The sequence below is a fragment of the Eschscholzia californica genome, unplaced genomic scaffold, assembly GCF_041429995.1.
Source record: "Eschscholzia californica isolate CP2 unplaced genomic scaffold, dmEscCali1.0.p SCAF_5, whole genome shotgun sequence".
Classification (NCBI taxonomy): domain Eukaryota; kingdom Viridiplantae; phylum Streptophyta; class Magnoliopsida; order Ranunculales; family Papaveraceae; genus Eschscholzia; species Eschscholzia californica.
In genome coordinates this window covers 47,955,250-47,971,322 of record NW_028238472.1, presented here as the reverse complement: position 1 = coordinate 47,971,322, position 16,073 = coordinate 47,955,250, and the positions used below count along the sequence as shown (strand labels likewise).

Below are 16,073 nucleotides of genomic sequence, written 5' to 3'. Positions count from 1 at the left end.
TTGGGACCTTCCAAAAGGTGGTTTGAAGGGCGCCCGACCAACTCACTCCAACTGACGAACGAACACGGTGTTGGATTGTGAGTTTGATGAGTGGGACTGAGCCAAAATTAGCTCTCATTCCAACACCTCTGCATCAAAACACATTTCATAACAATCACATCAAAATGAAACTAGGTATACCATATTCTCCAAGGACACATCTGCAAGAGGATAAATCCTAAAAGAACATAACTAAATTGATGGTTAAGTCCTTTCTTTGTAAACAAGTTTTTGAAGAGAGTTAAACTTAATAGTCTCTAAAAGACTATGACTGACTACAACTAGCCTCCCAAAGTGGTGGAATTGTTATATAAATGGAGGTTGGTATTGTTTTGGTGATGTTTGTTCAAGGTAACAAAATCTATTTCACCCCCACAATACAGTAATGGTATACAGCATAACCTAGGCCAAATAATTACCTTCAGAGACAATCTCATATCCCTAATCTAAAAAACCATACCATAAAATATTGAAAGCAATAATACCATTTACCTACACAAATATGACAAATCTTATTTACAATAAAACCACTGAGAAATCATAACAAGATTATCAACCATTGGAAGTTCATAAAACAAACATGCAAATCAAACTGACATTTACTACTAAACCACAAACTAGCTAGAAACAACATTCCACTTCATTCATCCATTTTTTTATTTATTAATCCATTCTTGTGAGTAGTGATTGATTTTACTTCCCAAAGAGAGATTTGAACCACCAGATTCCTTTAGTGTCTTTGGGAGTTTCATCTCCTTCAGGTGGGGGATCAGATTGTGGTGTCTTATGCAGTTTCTTCACATCATATCCCTCAGCTATGGCCTTCTCCACCAGCTGATTGTATATCTCTTCATCTAGGTGAGTATTCCTGCATAAAATCTACACAAAAAAAAAACACAATCAAATTATCAGAAAATTAAAAAACCTAAAGCTAAAAAAACTCTAACAATATGTAACGCCCAGGCTTCAGCCGTTGCCGATATTGTCTCCGCTCAGGCCAACCCCACAGTTAAAGGTTTGTTCTTGGGGAAGACACCATAAACCCACCCAAAAGACCTCAGTACTTACTAGCTTGAGCGTACACATATAGTCTAGCACGAGGAAACAAAACAACTACCCAAATCATAAAATTAAAAATGAAGGAAGCTAGGGGTTCAGAATTATACGTACCCAAAGATAATTTCTGCTAGGCTGACCAATCAAAGCATAGGAATAATCATCATCAATGGTCAAAACCCAATAATCACCAACAACAGGGATAATAGGTAAGAAAGGAGGAACATAAAATTTAACTTTCAATTTAGCTTCAGTACTATTTGGATTAGCTTTATATGCTGTTCCTTCAATAAACCCTCTTTTCCCATCACTCCAAGTTTCATTTAAAACATGAACAGTGGTACCATCTTCATTTAATGTATAAGTAGCTCTTGTATTTACCCCATTTTTAGGTTGAAATCTTGATGGGAATGAAGCTATTTCATACCATCTACCCATGTATCTTTTCACATCTAAATCTTTCACCACTTCCATTTCTTTCTTTGCTGCCATTCTACTAGAATCTAGATAGAGAGAGATAAAGAGGGGATAAAAAGTTGAGAGAGGAAGGGAAGATAGGAAACAATGCTGTATGGGGTTGAGGGTTCAGCTAGATGGGTATTTGTTAAAGGATGAGAAGGCGACGTGGAAGGTTTATAGCCTTATGTGGAAAGGTTGTGTGCCAAGTAACACCTTAACTATAAGATCTTGTTAAGATGATTCTAGAGTAATTTGAGATATGTAACAATCAATTGTAGATCATGTATAGTAGAAATATAAGTTATGTGATTCCCTTGTCAATCATATCCCACATTTGCAATACAATTTTATCAAATATGCTATTTTCACCCCGCATTGCAAAGATGCTAAATTTTTTTTTTTTTTTGTTGAAAGGCAAAGATGCTAAATTAGAATTTGAAATAGAAATATGTAGGACAATGATCTTGTTTTTATTTTTCTGTCAAATATCAATAGAATGGCTAGTTGACCAATCATATGATGACTTTTGACATAAAATAATCATTGCAAGGTATTTGTTATTTCAATGTGTAGCCAGTATCTAAGAGTGCACTAGAAGTAAAATTTATACTAACAAAAGGTTGGGCGTTGGGTATATTCACTAAATTTATGGAACTTTAATACAACTGAATGAAAGAGATCTAGTAGTTGTTGCATTTGTTGAATTCAGTTATTACAAAAAATAAAAAAGTAATAACATGCCCGTAGAGTCGAGTAAGAAATCAAATGGGACTAAAAATCTAGTTTTAGTATTAGAATACATGTGTCCTACGAAGATTATAAGCACTCCTCATAAAAAAAAGAAAGATTATAAGCACTTTCTTGTTTTGCTATTGTAAGTGTATTGAAGAATGTGACCCTATTGAATGTTGTAGACCGAGTGATAATGAATTTGAAAATAGCCATAAATGATTTGTAATGTCACGGTATAAACATCTTGAGAAGAATAGAATGAAACAAGAAAACAACAATCTGATATTAAAGTGACAATGACACTTTTGGTGCTTCAATTATGCTCACTACAAATATCAATTCATAAATACTTGGTTTAAAAACGAGAGTGGTAACTTAGCTATGAAGTGATAATTTTGAACCGCTTACAATGAACTCATTAACAAAAAAACGAAACAAAAAAAGTACCAAAACTTACTTGGTTATGTTATTATGTACACGTATGTGTCACAAAAACAAATATCATTTGAACTTGACAAAATAGTTAAAGCTTGTCGGCCAAGCATCAAAAAAGCTAGTACACCACATAACTAGGGAAATGATTTATCTCCGGTACATATGATCCCCAAGATTTAAAACTTTTTTTTTTTTGTTGAAACAAACTTCTTTTTTTTTTTGTTGAAAGAAAACTTTTACAACTTAGAAACCATTCTCTTAATTGATTATGAAAGAGATGGGAACCTTAACAAAATAAAAAGAGATGGACAAATCAAGGACCTAGAGAATTGCACTCTTACATTTCTATTTTCTTGGAAGCAACAAAAGAGCTTAGAAGATCAATCGAAAATGATATTTTTCTATCTTGGACGCACACAGAAGATTTTGGGTACATGTGGAATTCCATGGCGTTGCAACACGTCAAAATTTTCTGAAAGTATTTTTTAATTCCTTGCTTGGCATTATATATATACATAAAGTATTTCGAAATATATATGGCCCTGCAACATATCAAAATGTTCATAATATTTTAGTTCCTTGTTTGAAATACAATCAAAAAATATTTTAAAAACTATGCAACTCCATGGCACTGTAATACATTAGTTCAATAATATTAAGAAAAATATTTTTGAAAACTATTCAACTACCAAAATTTATGGAATAATCCACGAGAACCCACATCCTATTTAGGATCGACCTCACAAATTTTGGAATAGATACACAATCCCTTGCATTCGTATCGGATCACTAAGAACGACTTTCGTCCCTACTAGACTGGTGTGTCTCGCAATCAAGCTTCCTTCTGCTTTGCACTCTAGGGTCAATCCCCCTCATGGCCAAGAAAACCTTTGCACGTCTCGTTGCGCCCCAACTTATCAGATGTGGAAATTAAGGTAAAATTTATAGATCTACTTGATGAAAATTGGAAAGAATAATAGAGTAGATCCAGGTTCTAGTATTATTTCCAACTGACCCATAAAACATAAACATCATCATCGAATTGTACGAAAGTGAAAAAAAACTACCTTGGACCGTCTAGAGAGGGTAAAGGTCTGAGGAAAAGTTGTATGTCAAACAAAAATTCACTGTTTTAGTATCAGATCTGAAGAAGAAGAAAAAAGTATTGAAACAGAAGAGGAAGAAGAATAGTCAGTGGGTTCTAGTGAGAGAAAGATGTCAAGCGGTTCTCGGCGTTCAACAAGTTGTTTGAGATGTTGTTTGGTTTTGTTTGCAATTGCTTCTGCTCTTTTTGTATCTGGGCCAGCATTATATTGGAGATTCAAGAATGGGATTAGGTTAAAAGATAATACATCTTCTTGTTCACCTTGCATCTGTGATTGTCCTCCTCCTTTGTCTCTAATGCAAATTGCTCCTGGTATGTATTCATTCCCCTTTTTGACTCTTTTGGATTCTGGGGTTCTGTTATTTCTTCATTTTCTTTTTTCATATGGTAGTTAAATGTGAAATTAAGAGATACCCACCATTACCCAGATTCCAATTATGTCTGATCAGCTTCTAGGTTTTATGTTTTGTGTTTATTTGGCAATTTTGATATCTGGGTTATCTGTTTTTCCATAATTCTGTAAGATTAAGGTCAGTTTTTCTCAATGAATTATGTTGTAGTACTTACCAAGAAGAGAAGCTCAATTTTGTCTTGTAGATCATTTCCTTGTACTTGTGTTAGGAAATTGGACTTTGTTTGAGATTCTGTATGTGTTAGGAAAAATAACCTAATTAACTTGTTCAGGAATATGAAGATAAACGATGCGAAAGTAAAAGTAGAGACACCAAGATTATTTAACGTGGCAAAAAACCCCTCCAAACTAGAAGGTAAAAAACCACGGGACCTAGTCCAGAAATCTTCCACTATAATTAAATAATGGTTTACACAATTCTTCAAGATGTGTAGAAACACTCTTGGACAACTCTTCACCAAACCTATGGTGGATAAACTGAACAAAGAAACAAAGAAATAAAATCTCTTACTCCTTAGGATTTGAACAAATCCTAGATTACTAAAGGTTGAAGAAGATAACCACAAACTAAATTGCTTCACAAGATTAATAATCTTCTTTTCTTCAAACCAATATTCTGCTCTTTCAATCTCTCTTGAAAGAACCACTTCAGAAATCTCTCTTTCTCTGGCTTCTCTTTGTTCTGGAAGTTGTTGTGTATAATCTCTTCCCTTTCATTCCCTTTTATAATGATAAATAGGGAGGTTTACCAAAAGAAATAGGAATTCTAGGAAAAATAACCTAATTAACTTGTTCGCATATTTAGATTTTGGCTTAGCTTTTCGATTAATCTTCATAGTCGGATCAATTTCAAGGATAGGTTCGATAGCTTCCGCGACTTTCAGTTATAACAGTATGTTGGTTTTGGTGTTTAGGAAGATCATTGCTGGTTTTGAATTCTCTAGATCCGATTTTCGCCAAGCAGTAATTGACTTATTAACCATTATAGTTTGTAATCCTTTTTCAATCAGAATGTAGAGTCTTGAGATCTTCTCTGTATCTAGACCACATGAGTTAGTGTCGGTCTGGAGGAGAACTTTTGTAGACTTCCACCATTTGTGTTGTGTTTGAGCTGTCATTTGTGGATCAGTTTGGACTAGCCTTCTGGTGATCATAGAGTCGGAAACCCAGTTTTGAATCCAATTAAAGGTTGATTTGAGTGCCTCAAAAGAAATCACCCATTCAATTCAAACGGGATATAGTTTATATTGTTTTTGTCATTCATTCCAGAGTACACAAATCCCAAATTTTTTATCAACAAATGAGTCCATTTCAGGTACTTTGAAACTGGGAAAAGTTATGTTCGGGAACAATTCAAGAAATTCAATTTCTAGTAGAAAGTTCTTTCAGAATTTTGACACAATCGTGAAAAGGTTCATGAATAATTTCAAACCAACATTAGATATTGAGCTAAGTAAACCGCATACGTACGAAAAAAAATGCCAACGAAGTAAGTAGAGAGAATACCTTTACTTTTCGTCTAGAGAATTCATCTTTTCTTGAGTGTAGGAGTTCCTATGACCAAAACTGATGTAGGACAGTGTAGATGGCAATTGTATGCATATTTGAGATCAATCACACATTAACATGAACAACTAAAAATCAAAACAATGGTGATTTCATACATAACCATTTAGAGTATCACTAAAATATCATACATGATTCGAAACCGATTACAATCTTACAATATTAACTCAAAGAAGCACATAGGACTTTTTATGATGTTTTAGGTTAGAAATGAAGGTCAATAGCAAGTCTGATTCAGCAACTAAATTAGGGAAAATAAGTAAAGATAGATGGGTAAACCTGAGATTTATGGGAAAGTAAAAAAAATAGAAAATCTTGCATCATTAGTGGACAAGAAAAAGTAAAGGTACGAAGTAACTTGGACAACAACAAACATCTTCACTTATTATAACCAAGCATAAAAACGAACAGTTTCTTTGAATCACACGAAAGTTAAGGGATCACGCTAAAACTATCAAAGCTCAACACTTATAATCTCTTTTTTGTTCTTTGTTTTCTACAAAATGAAATTATTTATAGATTAGAGAATAACTACTTAAACTACCCTACTTTACACATGTTATTCAAACATGACATAACCACATATAACTACCGTTGCTTCCATATGTCTCTCACACATAAAAAAAACAACTAACTAACCATAAGTTAAAAATAAAAATATAATTAACAAAATTGTAAATAACTCCTTAATCTAATCAGCAAGTGGACCAAATGTTTCCCCGTGCCTGAGTAAGTTTTGCTTAAAAGATTGTTAAAAACGCTCAACAAATGAGGGTTGTTTTCTCCAGCTTCATTTCTGTTACCACATATAATCAGATATATCGAAGTTTCCACTTGACAAGATGCTTTTGGTATCCTCTGTGCTTAGTATTAACAACTTGCGTGTCCATGATATCTTCACTCTCATCTTTGCTTAAGAGGATGAAAGTGATAATGATGAAATGGTCGGTTTGATAGGTATATTGTAAGGATTAACTTATGCGGATAACTTTTGGTCCACTTGTTGATTAGATTAGGGAGTTATTTGTGATTATGTTATCTTTTATTTTTGTTTTTTCATTTATAGTTAGTTATTTGTTTTTTATGTGTGAGAAACATGTAGAAGCAAGTGTAGTTATAGGTGGTTATGTCATGGGTGAATTACATGTGTAAAGTAGGGTAATTTTAAGTAGTTATTCTCTAATCTATAAATAATTCTACTCTGTAGTACAAAGAAAGGAAAACAAATTACAAGTGATAAACTTTGATAGTTTGGAGTGATTCCGCAACGTCGGTGTGGAGCCACTTGGAGTGATTTCAAGAAACTATCTTGGGGTGAAGCCAGTAGTGTTATTATATATATTTTATTTTATGCTTGGTTATAATAAATGAAGATGTTTGTCCAAGTTATGTCCTACCTTTACTTTTCTTGTCCAGTAACTAGGCAAGATTTTCTCTTTTTCTTTCCTATAAATCCCAAGATTTTACCCATCTATCTTTACTTATTTTCAATGATTTAGTTGTTGAATCAGGCTTGTTATTCACCTTCATTTCTAACCTCAACGTCATAGACAACACTACATGCTTCCTTTTGAGTTAGGATTGACCATTATACCTATAACTATCATTTATTAACGTAAGGGACGTCCTTCATAAAAAAAAACGTAAGGGACGCTATTGTAGGATTGTAATAGACCTCAAATCATGTATAATATCTTAGTGATACTTTAAATGGTTTTGTATGAAATCAGCGTTGTTTTGATTTTTAATTGCTCATGTAATGTGTGATTGATATCGGGCATGCATAACATGGCCATCTACACTGTCTTACATCAGTCGTGACTCGTGAACCAAGTTACGAATCCAATTTAAGGCCGATTCATGTGGTAATCTTTTGAATTTATAAAAGGGAGTATTCCTAGATTTTAATGACTAAAAAAAGGAGAACAATTGTGGAAAACATAATGTACTTTATTCATAATTTTGTATGTGGACGTCTTATATATTAGTTAGTCGACAAACAAGGTCAGACAAGGTCAACAAAACTGCGGTAGGGACTCCTAGAATTCCCATGCAGTGAATCTCAAAACAAAATCTCAACACGGGAGTTTTGTATAGATTACCATGAGGTGCGTCTCAAAATCAAAGATGAATTCCACGTCACCTGAAAGAGTACTTCTAAAAGCATTAAGACTTCTTTGTGGAGTGCTCTGGTTTAGATGTTTATTCTTTGTTCCAGGTGCCTTGAGATTGCTATCCAGTATTTAAGCAATCTTGAACATCCTGAGTTATTGACCTCTTCTCTGTTTTTCATTGTTTCTGTGATGCAAAGCTGAGTCTATAGGTCATGGTGTTCCTAAATTAGGTGACATTCATAGTGAAGTAAGTAGAGAGAAGACCTCCATTTTTTGTTTGGAGAATTCTCAAAGATCCATCTTTTCACGAGTATAGGAGTTTTATGACCCATATTACGTGGGAAAATCTCTTTTCTGTACTTCACGTGTATCTTGTTCTAATGCAATTTGGTTGCTCAAGTAGAAGACTTCCTTTTTGAATATTTAAGTGTTGGTGTGGGTTGAATGCGAATACATTCTAGTCTTCAAGATTTCCAAATTAAGGAAACTGGCTATTTACTTCAGTGAAGAGTTTTTAGAAATTAAGGGTTGTGCTGTTGTCTCGAAACTCTCCTGATGTCCCAATAGAATTTAACTGCAATTGCCGTTTCCTTTTTAGTTGAACTATTTTCTTCCTCTCCAATATAGACTACTCTGTCTGGATTCTACTTGCATATTAGGGTTATGTAATTAGCAATGAATTTTTTCAATTATATTGAAAAAGACAGTTGAAGCAATCTAACATGGATACTCCTTATTAACGAGTATGATGTGAGATTCTTCTTGCATATCGTCATGGTTGGGCCATAAAATATTGTTTGGTTAACGTCTTTGTGTGTTATATATTACTAAGTAACATTGTCAGTAAAAGATAACCTAATAACTATGAAAAATGTATTCGTATTGACATACCGAAGTTTTGGCACTCCGCACCAGATCTGAAACCTACCATTTTCCATGTTATTTACGATTATAGATAGCTTTTTTATTGTTAGGTTTCTTTCTATATAAAATGACATTATTCATTGCTTATCTTATTTAACGAATGGCTCTTAGTTCAATTCCTAACACATTTTTTTGTTTTGATTTCTGATACATTCGCAGGACTAGCCAATCTATCTGTCGCAGGTTAGACCACTTAACTATCTTGAAATACAGCGAAGTAGTGATTCATTTTTCCGTTTGATGTGTTTATCTGTTATACTTCAAAATTATAATGTGAATAAATCGAGCCCAAAAGAAGCTTGAATGTGGTATTTAAGCTTTCTTTGGACATCATATTATATTTTATAATATGCCAAGAAGAAATCGGGTTAGGAGTTCACGAAGGAGATAACTCCCAAAAAGAGAAAAAAGAAAAGAACTACCCTGACATAGGATTGTTCATATAGAATGTTGAAGAGTTTTCTTTTTTCAAAATGGTGTTATCGTGTTATGATCTTGAAGTATCGGAGTTTGTGCCATTTGCATCTTTCAATCTACTCGAATCATTTGAATTTCGTACAACTATCATAGATATATTACTTGTCTCTTTCCTATCCGTTATTTTCTTTATGATGGAAATTTTTATGGTTGTTGACGAAGCAGATTGTGGGAAAAATGATCCGGAGTTAAACAAGGAAATGGAGAAGCAATTTGTGGACCTATTAACAGAAGAATTGAAGTTGCAGGAGACAGTTGCTCAAGAACACATGCGCCACATGAACATCACGTATGGAGAAGCAAAGAGAGTCGCTTCTCAATACCAAAAAGAAGCCGAGAAATGCAATTCTGCCACACAAATTTGCGAGGAGGCCAGAGAAAGGTCGGAAGCATTGCTGATAAAAGAAAGGAAGGTAACATCTTTGTGGGAGCAACGAGCCCGCAAAATGGGATGGGAAGGAGAATAAACTATATATATATATACACTACCTATTTGATTATTTATTTCTACTTGATTACTGTAATTTTTGTGTCTCGAAACGTCATTAGTTTGTATTAGCAGCAGTTAGAATATCTGCTTGAGGTTCTTTCAGAAATGGATAGTATTTTCCACTCATATTATTACAGATTTAGCTGACAAAAATCCAAAAAGGCTTCTCAATAGAATTGGGTAGCTAATTTCATCAAGTTTTTTACCTTCTGGGATCATGCAGGTCTTGATCTCCAAATTTCCTTTTCTCTATTTTTGAGAGGATGGCCCTACTGTCCACTAAGTGTAAACATGGAGTAAGGTTAATTTTTACTGAAGGTTAGGGCTGGGTAAAGACTACTATACATTGGTGTGTGCAATATATTACAAAAAAGTTTCGGTTGAAAAACTAGTCCGCATCGACCCGTGCATTGGTGTATCTAACCCTCAACTATCTTGCCTACAGAGTACACCTGCAAGAATGAAACTTAAAGGAATTGATGGGGGGTGCGCGTGAGGGGTGGAGCGTGTGGTTTAATTCTATGTAGAGCTAAGGACATGCGAACCTTGTCCAGTCTTGACATGTTGTGAATCCTCTTGAAAGAAACAAGTGCTTTCAAGAATACGAATATCAATGTTGGCATGTTGCATAGTTGTTGTCAACTCGTGCCATAACGCCTTGGGTTAAGTTGTCAATTCATGTCATACGGTGTTGGGTTAAGTGAAGAAATGTGAGAAGGGACTTGAGCCGATGAAATGTGAGGACGCCGTTGAGTGGGAAGGCTCGTGTGCACAGCACTTGGTAAACATTTTTCAGGAAGACCTTCCTCATTTAGTGCTAGAGGAAGCACTTCGCAAGTTTTGTTTCAAGCTTGGACAAGCTAAACTAGGATGCCCTAAGGTAGGACCGTAAGACAATGGCTCATTGAGACATCTTCTATTGCTATGACTGCTGCATCCTCATATTTTTGATTGAGAATATTGAAATGAACAAGAAGAAATATACAAATCAATAATATAGCAGAATGAAGAAAAAAAAAATTTTGAACCATTATAGATATTAAAACATCAGATTCAAAAACAAAAAAGAAAAAAAAAAAAGAGATAAGATTACATGATCATGGTAATGATACAAAGCTCTTTTTAAGTGGTGAGCATTTTCATGACTTGATGCAATCCCTCCATTTTATTATCAAAAGAGTGTTAGTTTAACTAAAACCCAAAGATTTACATACATGTCCCTCTTACTGAGTAAACCTCAGACACGATATCTCTTTCTCTGAACGTGGTAATCTCATTTCGCTCCTGCATAATAAACTCAATACTTTTATCCAAGATCCTATAACAAGACAAACGATAAAACCCATATCAAATTTAGACCCAAAAAAACCATTAAAACGAGTAATAGGCAAAACAAGCATCTATATAGAATTTGTCGACAATTAATATAAGCATATGAAACCAACATAAGACCAGCAAGGCGGGCATAATATTAATTAGGCACTTGATTATGCTGAAAGGCGAATCACAATTTTCTATAGTTTACTCTAATGGATAGACTTACCCGGGCTAACATAGGTGTACTCGAAATGTTTAACCTCTTAGCTACCTCTAACTGAAATATAACTTATGTGTATTTGAAACACAAACTAAGTCGAGCTAGTTCAACTCGTGTATCCTGGTGAATTAAGCTTTCAGACTATATCAGACGAACTTTCAGATCATTCAAGAAAGATCGCTGTTTAGTACAAAAATGAAATTAGCCGAGTAATATACTTAGAAGTGAGTAAGACAAGAGATAGAGTTTTACCCGTTTAATCATTGCACTCATTAAATCTTCCAAGGAGTCACAATTATCAGAAACGATCACACCTTGAGGCCTATTACGGTTCAAGATCAGCTCTTCATTCGCCCGCATTGTCATGTCAATAGCCGACTTATCAATCCCATTATTCTGTGCCATATATGAAGAACCAGAACTTGATTGGGAGATCAAAGATAAATTTATCTTTCTGTTGGTCATAGTATTATTCTGGCCTAAAGAACCCACAATACCCTGGATAGGATTTGATTGATTTACTGAATTGAAGATAAGGTTTGAGTTCTGGATGTAGTCTTGTTTATGACTATCCCACTTTTGTTTTGGAATTTGACTCATAGTTTGACCAATCCTATCACCCATATCTATGAAGTTTGAGAACTTTTGGTTATCATTTACCCCAATAGAACCTGCTTGTAGATCTCTTCTTGAGTTCTGAAAATTTGCTGATACCACATTGTTCGGAGAAACGTCAAGTGTGTTGTTACTAATTGAGGCAGGAATCGAATCTCTAGAAGAAGATAAATCAATGTGACTATATTGATTATCGCCCAGGGGCAAGGGATTCGATGAAAACCCACTTAATGGTACAGCGTTTGCCCAATTATCATTACACCTACCTTGATCAGGTAACTGAGAAGAAACACCGAAGCCAAACTCAAATGACTCGGAATTGATTGAGGGCATCCTGAGTGTAGATTGATTTCCAAAGCCAACCATACTTTGTGTTTGTTGTGGCACTCCTTGTATCATCAAAGAATTGTTTTGGACGTTAAGAAATGAGTTATTTGTACTAGCAACTGTCACTCCATTTTCCGAGTAGCCACCAGAACCCGCGAAAAGTTTAGTATTAACATGTGTAGAAAACTCTCCAACACGGGAAATGCCCTTACTTTGCTGTAATTGGTCAAGCTCAAGGGATGTCGGCATTCCTTGAAGAAAATTCCCACTTTGATTTCCTGATAAAACAATTTGCTGAAACTTTCCTAGATCATGGGTCGAGTTGTTGGAGCTTTGGGCTCGGCCCAGTTGGATCGTTCCTGAAGGAGATCCACGTAAGCCCAAACCAACCGGACTGTTCAATCTACCAAGCATCCCAACTGGCGAGTATGATGCAACCGAAGCATTTGGTAGCTGGCCTGATCGGCCAAACATATGAAAATCTCCAATTCCATCAAATGAACCCATCCGCAAATAGGAGGGATCTTTCGCTCCTAGAGCAGCAACCATGTTAGCTTGTTGGCTTGCCACACAGCTAATCCTTTTCAGATAAAGCCTATATTTCTGCAGGAAGGGGAACACTGGTCAGATGAATCTGAAGTGAACACAATGGGATCCATGATTCAGATTTAACAGACACGACGAATCTTGGTTGTACAACTTGTGCTTAAAATATATATATATATATATATATATATATGGTACCTAAGGAAAAAACAAGAAAGAGGAGAGAAAGATTTGTGCCTGAAGATGGCTTGCCACATTTTCTCTGGAAAGCTTATCCACGTTCATCAGATCAAGAATCTTCTTAGGTACGGCTTCTGCGTTTTGGAAATAAAAATGAATAATGATAATCAAATAAATAAAAACTACATTAATGAACTTAGAGGCTAGAGTATTAGTGATGAGTATGAGAACATACTATCAATGCCCAACTGATTAACGGCTGCAACAAACTTTCGATGAAGCTCCACAGACCAAACAACCCGAGGCTTCTTTTGTGAGGATGGATCTTCATTCTCATTACCGTTGTCATCACACTCATCATCATCTTCTTCATTCTGCTCTTTGCGTTTTCTATTAAGCTTTCCATTTTTATCATCATTTCCACTCAGTGCTTGCTCTTTTCCACTTTCACCAAATCCTTGATTAGACTTTTCATTTTGGTCCTTACAATCACTCTTCTTCCGCCTAATAACATGCTGCCATATGTTCTTGAGCGACTCAATTCGAACAGGTTTCAACAAGTAGTCACAAGCACCATGTGTAATCCCTTTCATCACAAGTCTGGTGTCGCCATTTCCCGACAACACTAACATCAATCAAACAAGAAAGTCATTATTATTAAAGTAAAAACCCCATTTAGGTAATTGCATTTTGGAGAAACACTCATCCCTTAGATTACTCAGAGTTTGACTGAAAAGCTAACATGACATCTTCATGATTACATACTTTCGTCAAGTGTTCTTTAAAAATCTCAATGATTTAAAATCGAGGATACAAATTGTGCCAATGCATTGAGTAAGACTATGAGTAAACCATTAAGTGATCGTAGCACTTCCCTTGGAAAAAAAACCCGAAAAACAGATACTACTAAGAGGAATATCCAAGACTAAAGACTCGGGTGTCTTACTTATTGTATAGCACTTCACCCTAAAATCCTAAATTGGAAGCAAAAAAGCCCCTTGCCATCAAACTTTTACTACCAAATTCAATATCAAACAAGATCCAAATTTATAATATCCAAATTTGCTTTTAATGAGAATTGGTATATACTTTATATTGAAACTTTTATACTTACTTATGACAGGAAGGTCCATTTCAAGACCAACTAGCTCAAGAAGTTTGAATCCATCCATGTCTGGCATATGAACATCGCTGATAACGAGGTCGAAGTTGTTTCTATTTTCTCTTAACATGTTTAGTGCAGTAACTGCTTGAGTTGTAGAAGTAACTGCAGAAAACAAAATTCAAAAATCAGATTGTTCTCTTTGCCTTCTTCTCTTGAACTCTTCTTTTTGGGTTATCAAATGAATCAATTTAACTCATTTAATGCTCCAAAATCATTAATTTGAGGGAAGATCTTAACAACAAAAACCAGTTTTGGGGTGACAAAAAGATGAGATCCAATACCATTTAACAAATTTAGAAGTTTAGTAAATCTAGCATCAATCAAGATAATAGAACCAAAATAAAAAACAGAATATTCAAGATAAGTATATTAAGATAAATCAAAAACATAACTTGAAGATGAATCTGGTCCAATCAACAAAAGAAAAACTTAAATTCCAAGCAAATATGGAAATAACTCCATGAATTCAAAGAAAAAAAAAATGAGATTAGAATGAAGAAATTGGACGAAAACCATATACTGGATTTGATTAAGAAAAAAAAGAAATCTTGACTATCAACAAAAATCAGAAAGAGAAGATAAGAAGAACCCATGATTTGATTTCTTACCATGATATTGACATCGACGAAGGAGAGTTTCTAAAACCCTCAAACAAGTAAGATCATCATCAACAGCTAAAACACGCATACCAATCGGAAACTGATCAATTTTCTGATCATCTTCACTCATACTTCCTCTTATTTCTTCGACTGTCATTTTTTCAGTAATGATCTTCAAAACCCAGATAACAAAATCAAAATAATAACCACCCAAATCCCTCAAAGTCTTCAACTTCAATAAACCCAGAGACAGAATCAAACTCTACTTTCAGTTCTCCCCACCAAACCCAAAATAGAAACAGTCACCGTTAGAGAGAGAGAGAGAGGGAGAGAAGGGGAGTTCTAACACCCACGGAACAGTGAAAAAAACCCACAAAACAGTGAGAAAATGAGACGATGGGTGATATCTCTGTTTTGCTTTTTCTTCTTCTAAACTGGTTTTTGGCTTGGTAAAGCTATTATCCAAGTTCCAAGGGAGGTAAAGTTTTACAGAGAGAAAATTAGAGAGAGATAGAGAGAGAGTTAACTAATTATAATTATGAGTAATAAAAGTAATTATTTTGGAATTAATGAGTATAATTAAGGGTATGATTTTAAATATTAAGAAACTTTATGAATTTTGTCTTGTATTTCAACTTTTAGTATATTAATGATAATGGTGGGACTAAACCCTAAAAATGGGTTCCTATCTCCACAATTGACCATACACCTCTCCTCCATCTTTGTTTAATATTTGTGGGTCACCACAATACAATTCTGTCCTATTCATACCCAATTATAGAGTAAAGATTATGATTGTGGTTGTTTGCCTTTCTATATATATTTTTAGTTTAAAAACAAACTTATTTTTGCATAGTTAAAACCAAATCCAATTTATGTTCTTGGGTAGAAAGTAAATTAGGGCAAAACGTTGGTTAAAATTATGCTTACTATAAACGAATGTAATGTCCTTAACAAAAAAAAAAAAAAAAAGAATGTAATGCATAGTTATGTTGTTCAAGAGAGTGTGCCACTCACCAACAAAAAAAAGAAGTGTGCCATTAAAAGCACCCGTCCCAAATGTTATTAGTGGGCAGAGGCGAGGGGGTCAAAAATTTGCAAATTCATGGGTGTCCGAAAATCTATTAGCCCTCGACTTTATTTGTTCTTTCATAACCGACTTTTCTACTCTCTCACTTATTTTTTCTCGTACTACTCTCTTCTCTTGCTCATATATCGTTTTTCTTGCATAAGCCCTAAATTCCAGAACTATTTGAGGAAGAAAAGTACAGTTCAATTGATTTTGGTTGAGTGAA

The 16,073-nt window shown here is 34.6% G+C and overlaps 3 protein-coding genes across 4 annotated transcripts; 1 reads left to right on the top strand and 2 right to left on the bottom strand.

Annotated features, from left to right (window-relative positions):
* Window positions 1-509: 509 nt before the first annotated feature.
* Window positions 510-1,892, bottom strand: TIL (temperature-induced lipocalin). The gene is made up of 2 exons (XM_086638870.1): window positions 1,210-1,892; window positions 510-918 (listed from the first exon to the last, which is right to left on the bottom strand). The coding sequence occupies exons 1-2, from the start codon at window positions 1,585-1,587 to the stop codon at window positions 733-735; spliced, it is 564 nt and encodes a 187-aa protein (XP_086494996.1). The 5' UTR covers window positions 1,588-1,892; the 3' UTR covers window positions 510-732.
* Window positions 1,893-3,435: 1,543 nt separating this feature from the next.
* Window positions 3,436-9,935, top strand: LOC147539957 (uncharacterized). Its single transcript, XM_086638901.1, has 3 exons — window positions 3,436-4,138; window positions 9,002-9,025; window positions 9,485-9,935. The coding sequence occupies exons 1-3, from the start codon at window positions 3,937-3,939 to the stop codon at window positions 9,784-9,786; spliced, it is 528 nt and encodes a 175-aa protein (XP_086495027.1). The 5' UTR covers window positions 3,436-3,936; the 3' UTR covers window positions 9,787-9,935.
* An 879-nt stretch (window positions 9,936-10,814) lies between these two features.
* Window positions 10,815-15,525, bottom strand: LOC147539956 (two-component response regulator ORR22-like). 2 transcript variants are annotated; one of them, XM_086638900.1, is made up of 6 exons: window positions 14,788-15,525; window positions 14,129-14,281; window positions 13,250-13,639; window positions 13,072-13,148; window positions 11,599-12,891; window positions 10,815-11,127 (listed from the first exon to the last, which is right to left on the bottom strand). In XM_086638900.1, the coding sequence occupies exons 1-6, from the start codon at window positions 14,933-14,935 to the stop codon at window positions 11,116-11,118; spliced, it is 2,073 nt and encodes a 690-aa protein (XP_086495026.1). In that variant the 5' UTR covers window positions 14,936-15,525; the 3' UTR covers window positions 10,815-11,115. The 2 variants fall into 2 exon arrangements, with proteins under 2 accessions (XP_086495026.1, XP_086495025.1); XM_086638899.1 differs by having other exon boundaries at window positions 10,815-11,093; window positions 14,788-15,473.
* Window positions 15,526-16,073: the final 548 nt, after the last annotated feature.

Excerpts from the sequence above, each read along its gene's own strand:
- TIL (XM_086638870.1), bottom strand. The coding sequence starts at position 1,587 with ATGGCAGCAAAGAAAGAAATGGAAGTGGTGAAAGATTTAGATGTGAAA. Across the intron at positions 919-1,209 it reads CTAGCAGAAATTATCTTTGG|ATTTTATGCAGGAATACTCA; the intron begins GTACGTATAATT and ends TTTTTTGTGTAG.
- LOC147539957 (XM_086638901.1), top strand. The coding sequence starts at position 3,937 with ATGTCAAGCGGTTCTCGGCGTTCAACAAGTTGTTTGAGATGTTGTTTG. Across the intron at positions 4,139-9,001 it reads TCTAATGCAAATTGCTCCTG|GACTAGCCAATCTATCTGTC; the intron begins GTATGTATTCAT and ends ATACATTCGCAG. Across the intron at positions 9,026-9,484 it reads AGCCAATCTATCTGTCGCAG|ATTGTGGGAAAAATGATCCG; the intron begins GTTAGACCACTT and ends TTGACGAAGCAG.
- LOC147539956 (XM_086638899.1), bottom strand. The coding sequence starts at position 14,935 with ATGACAGTCGAAGAAATAAGAGGAAGTATGAGTGAAGATGATCAGAAA. Across the intron at positions 13,640-14,128 it reads AATGGACCTTCCTGTCATAA|TGTTGTCGGGAAATGGCGAC; the intron begins GTAAGTATAAAA and ends GATTGATGTTAG. Across the intron at positions 12,892-13,071 it reads ATGTGGCAAGCCATCTTCAG|AAATATAGGCTTTATCTGAA; the intron begins GCACAAATCTTT and ends CCCTTCCTGCAG.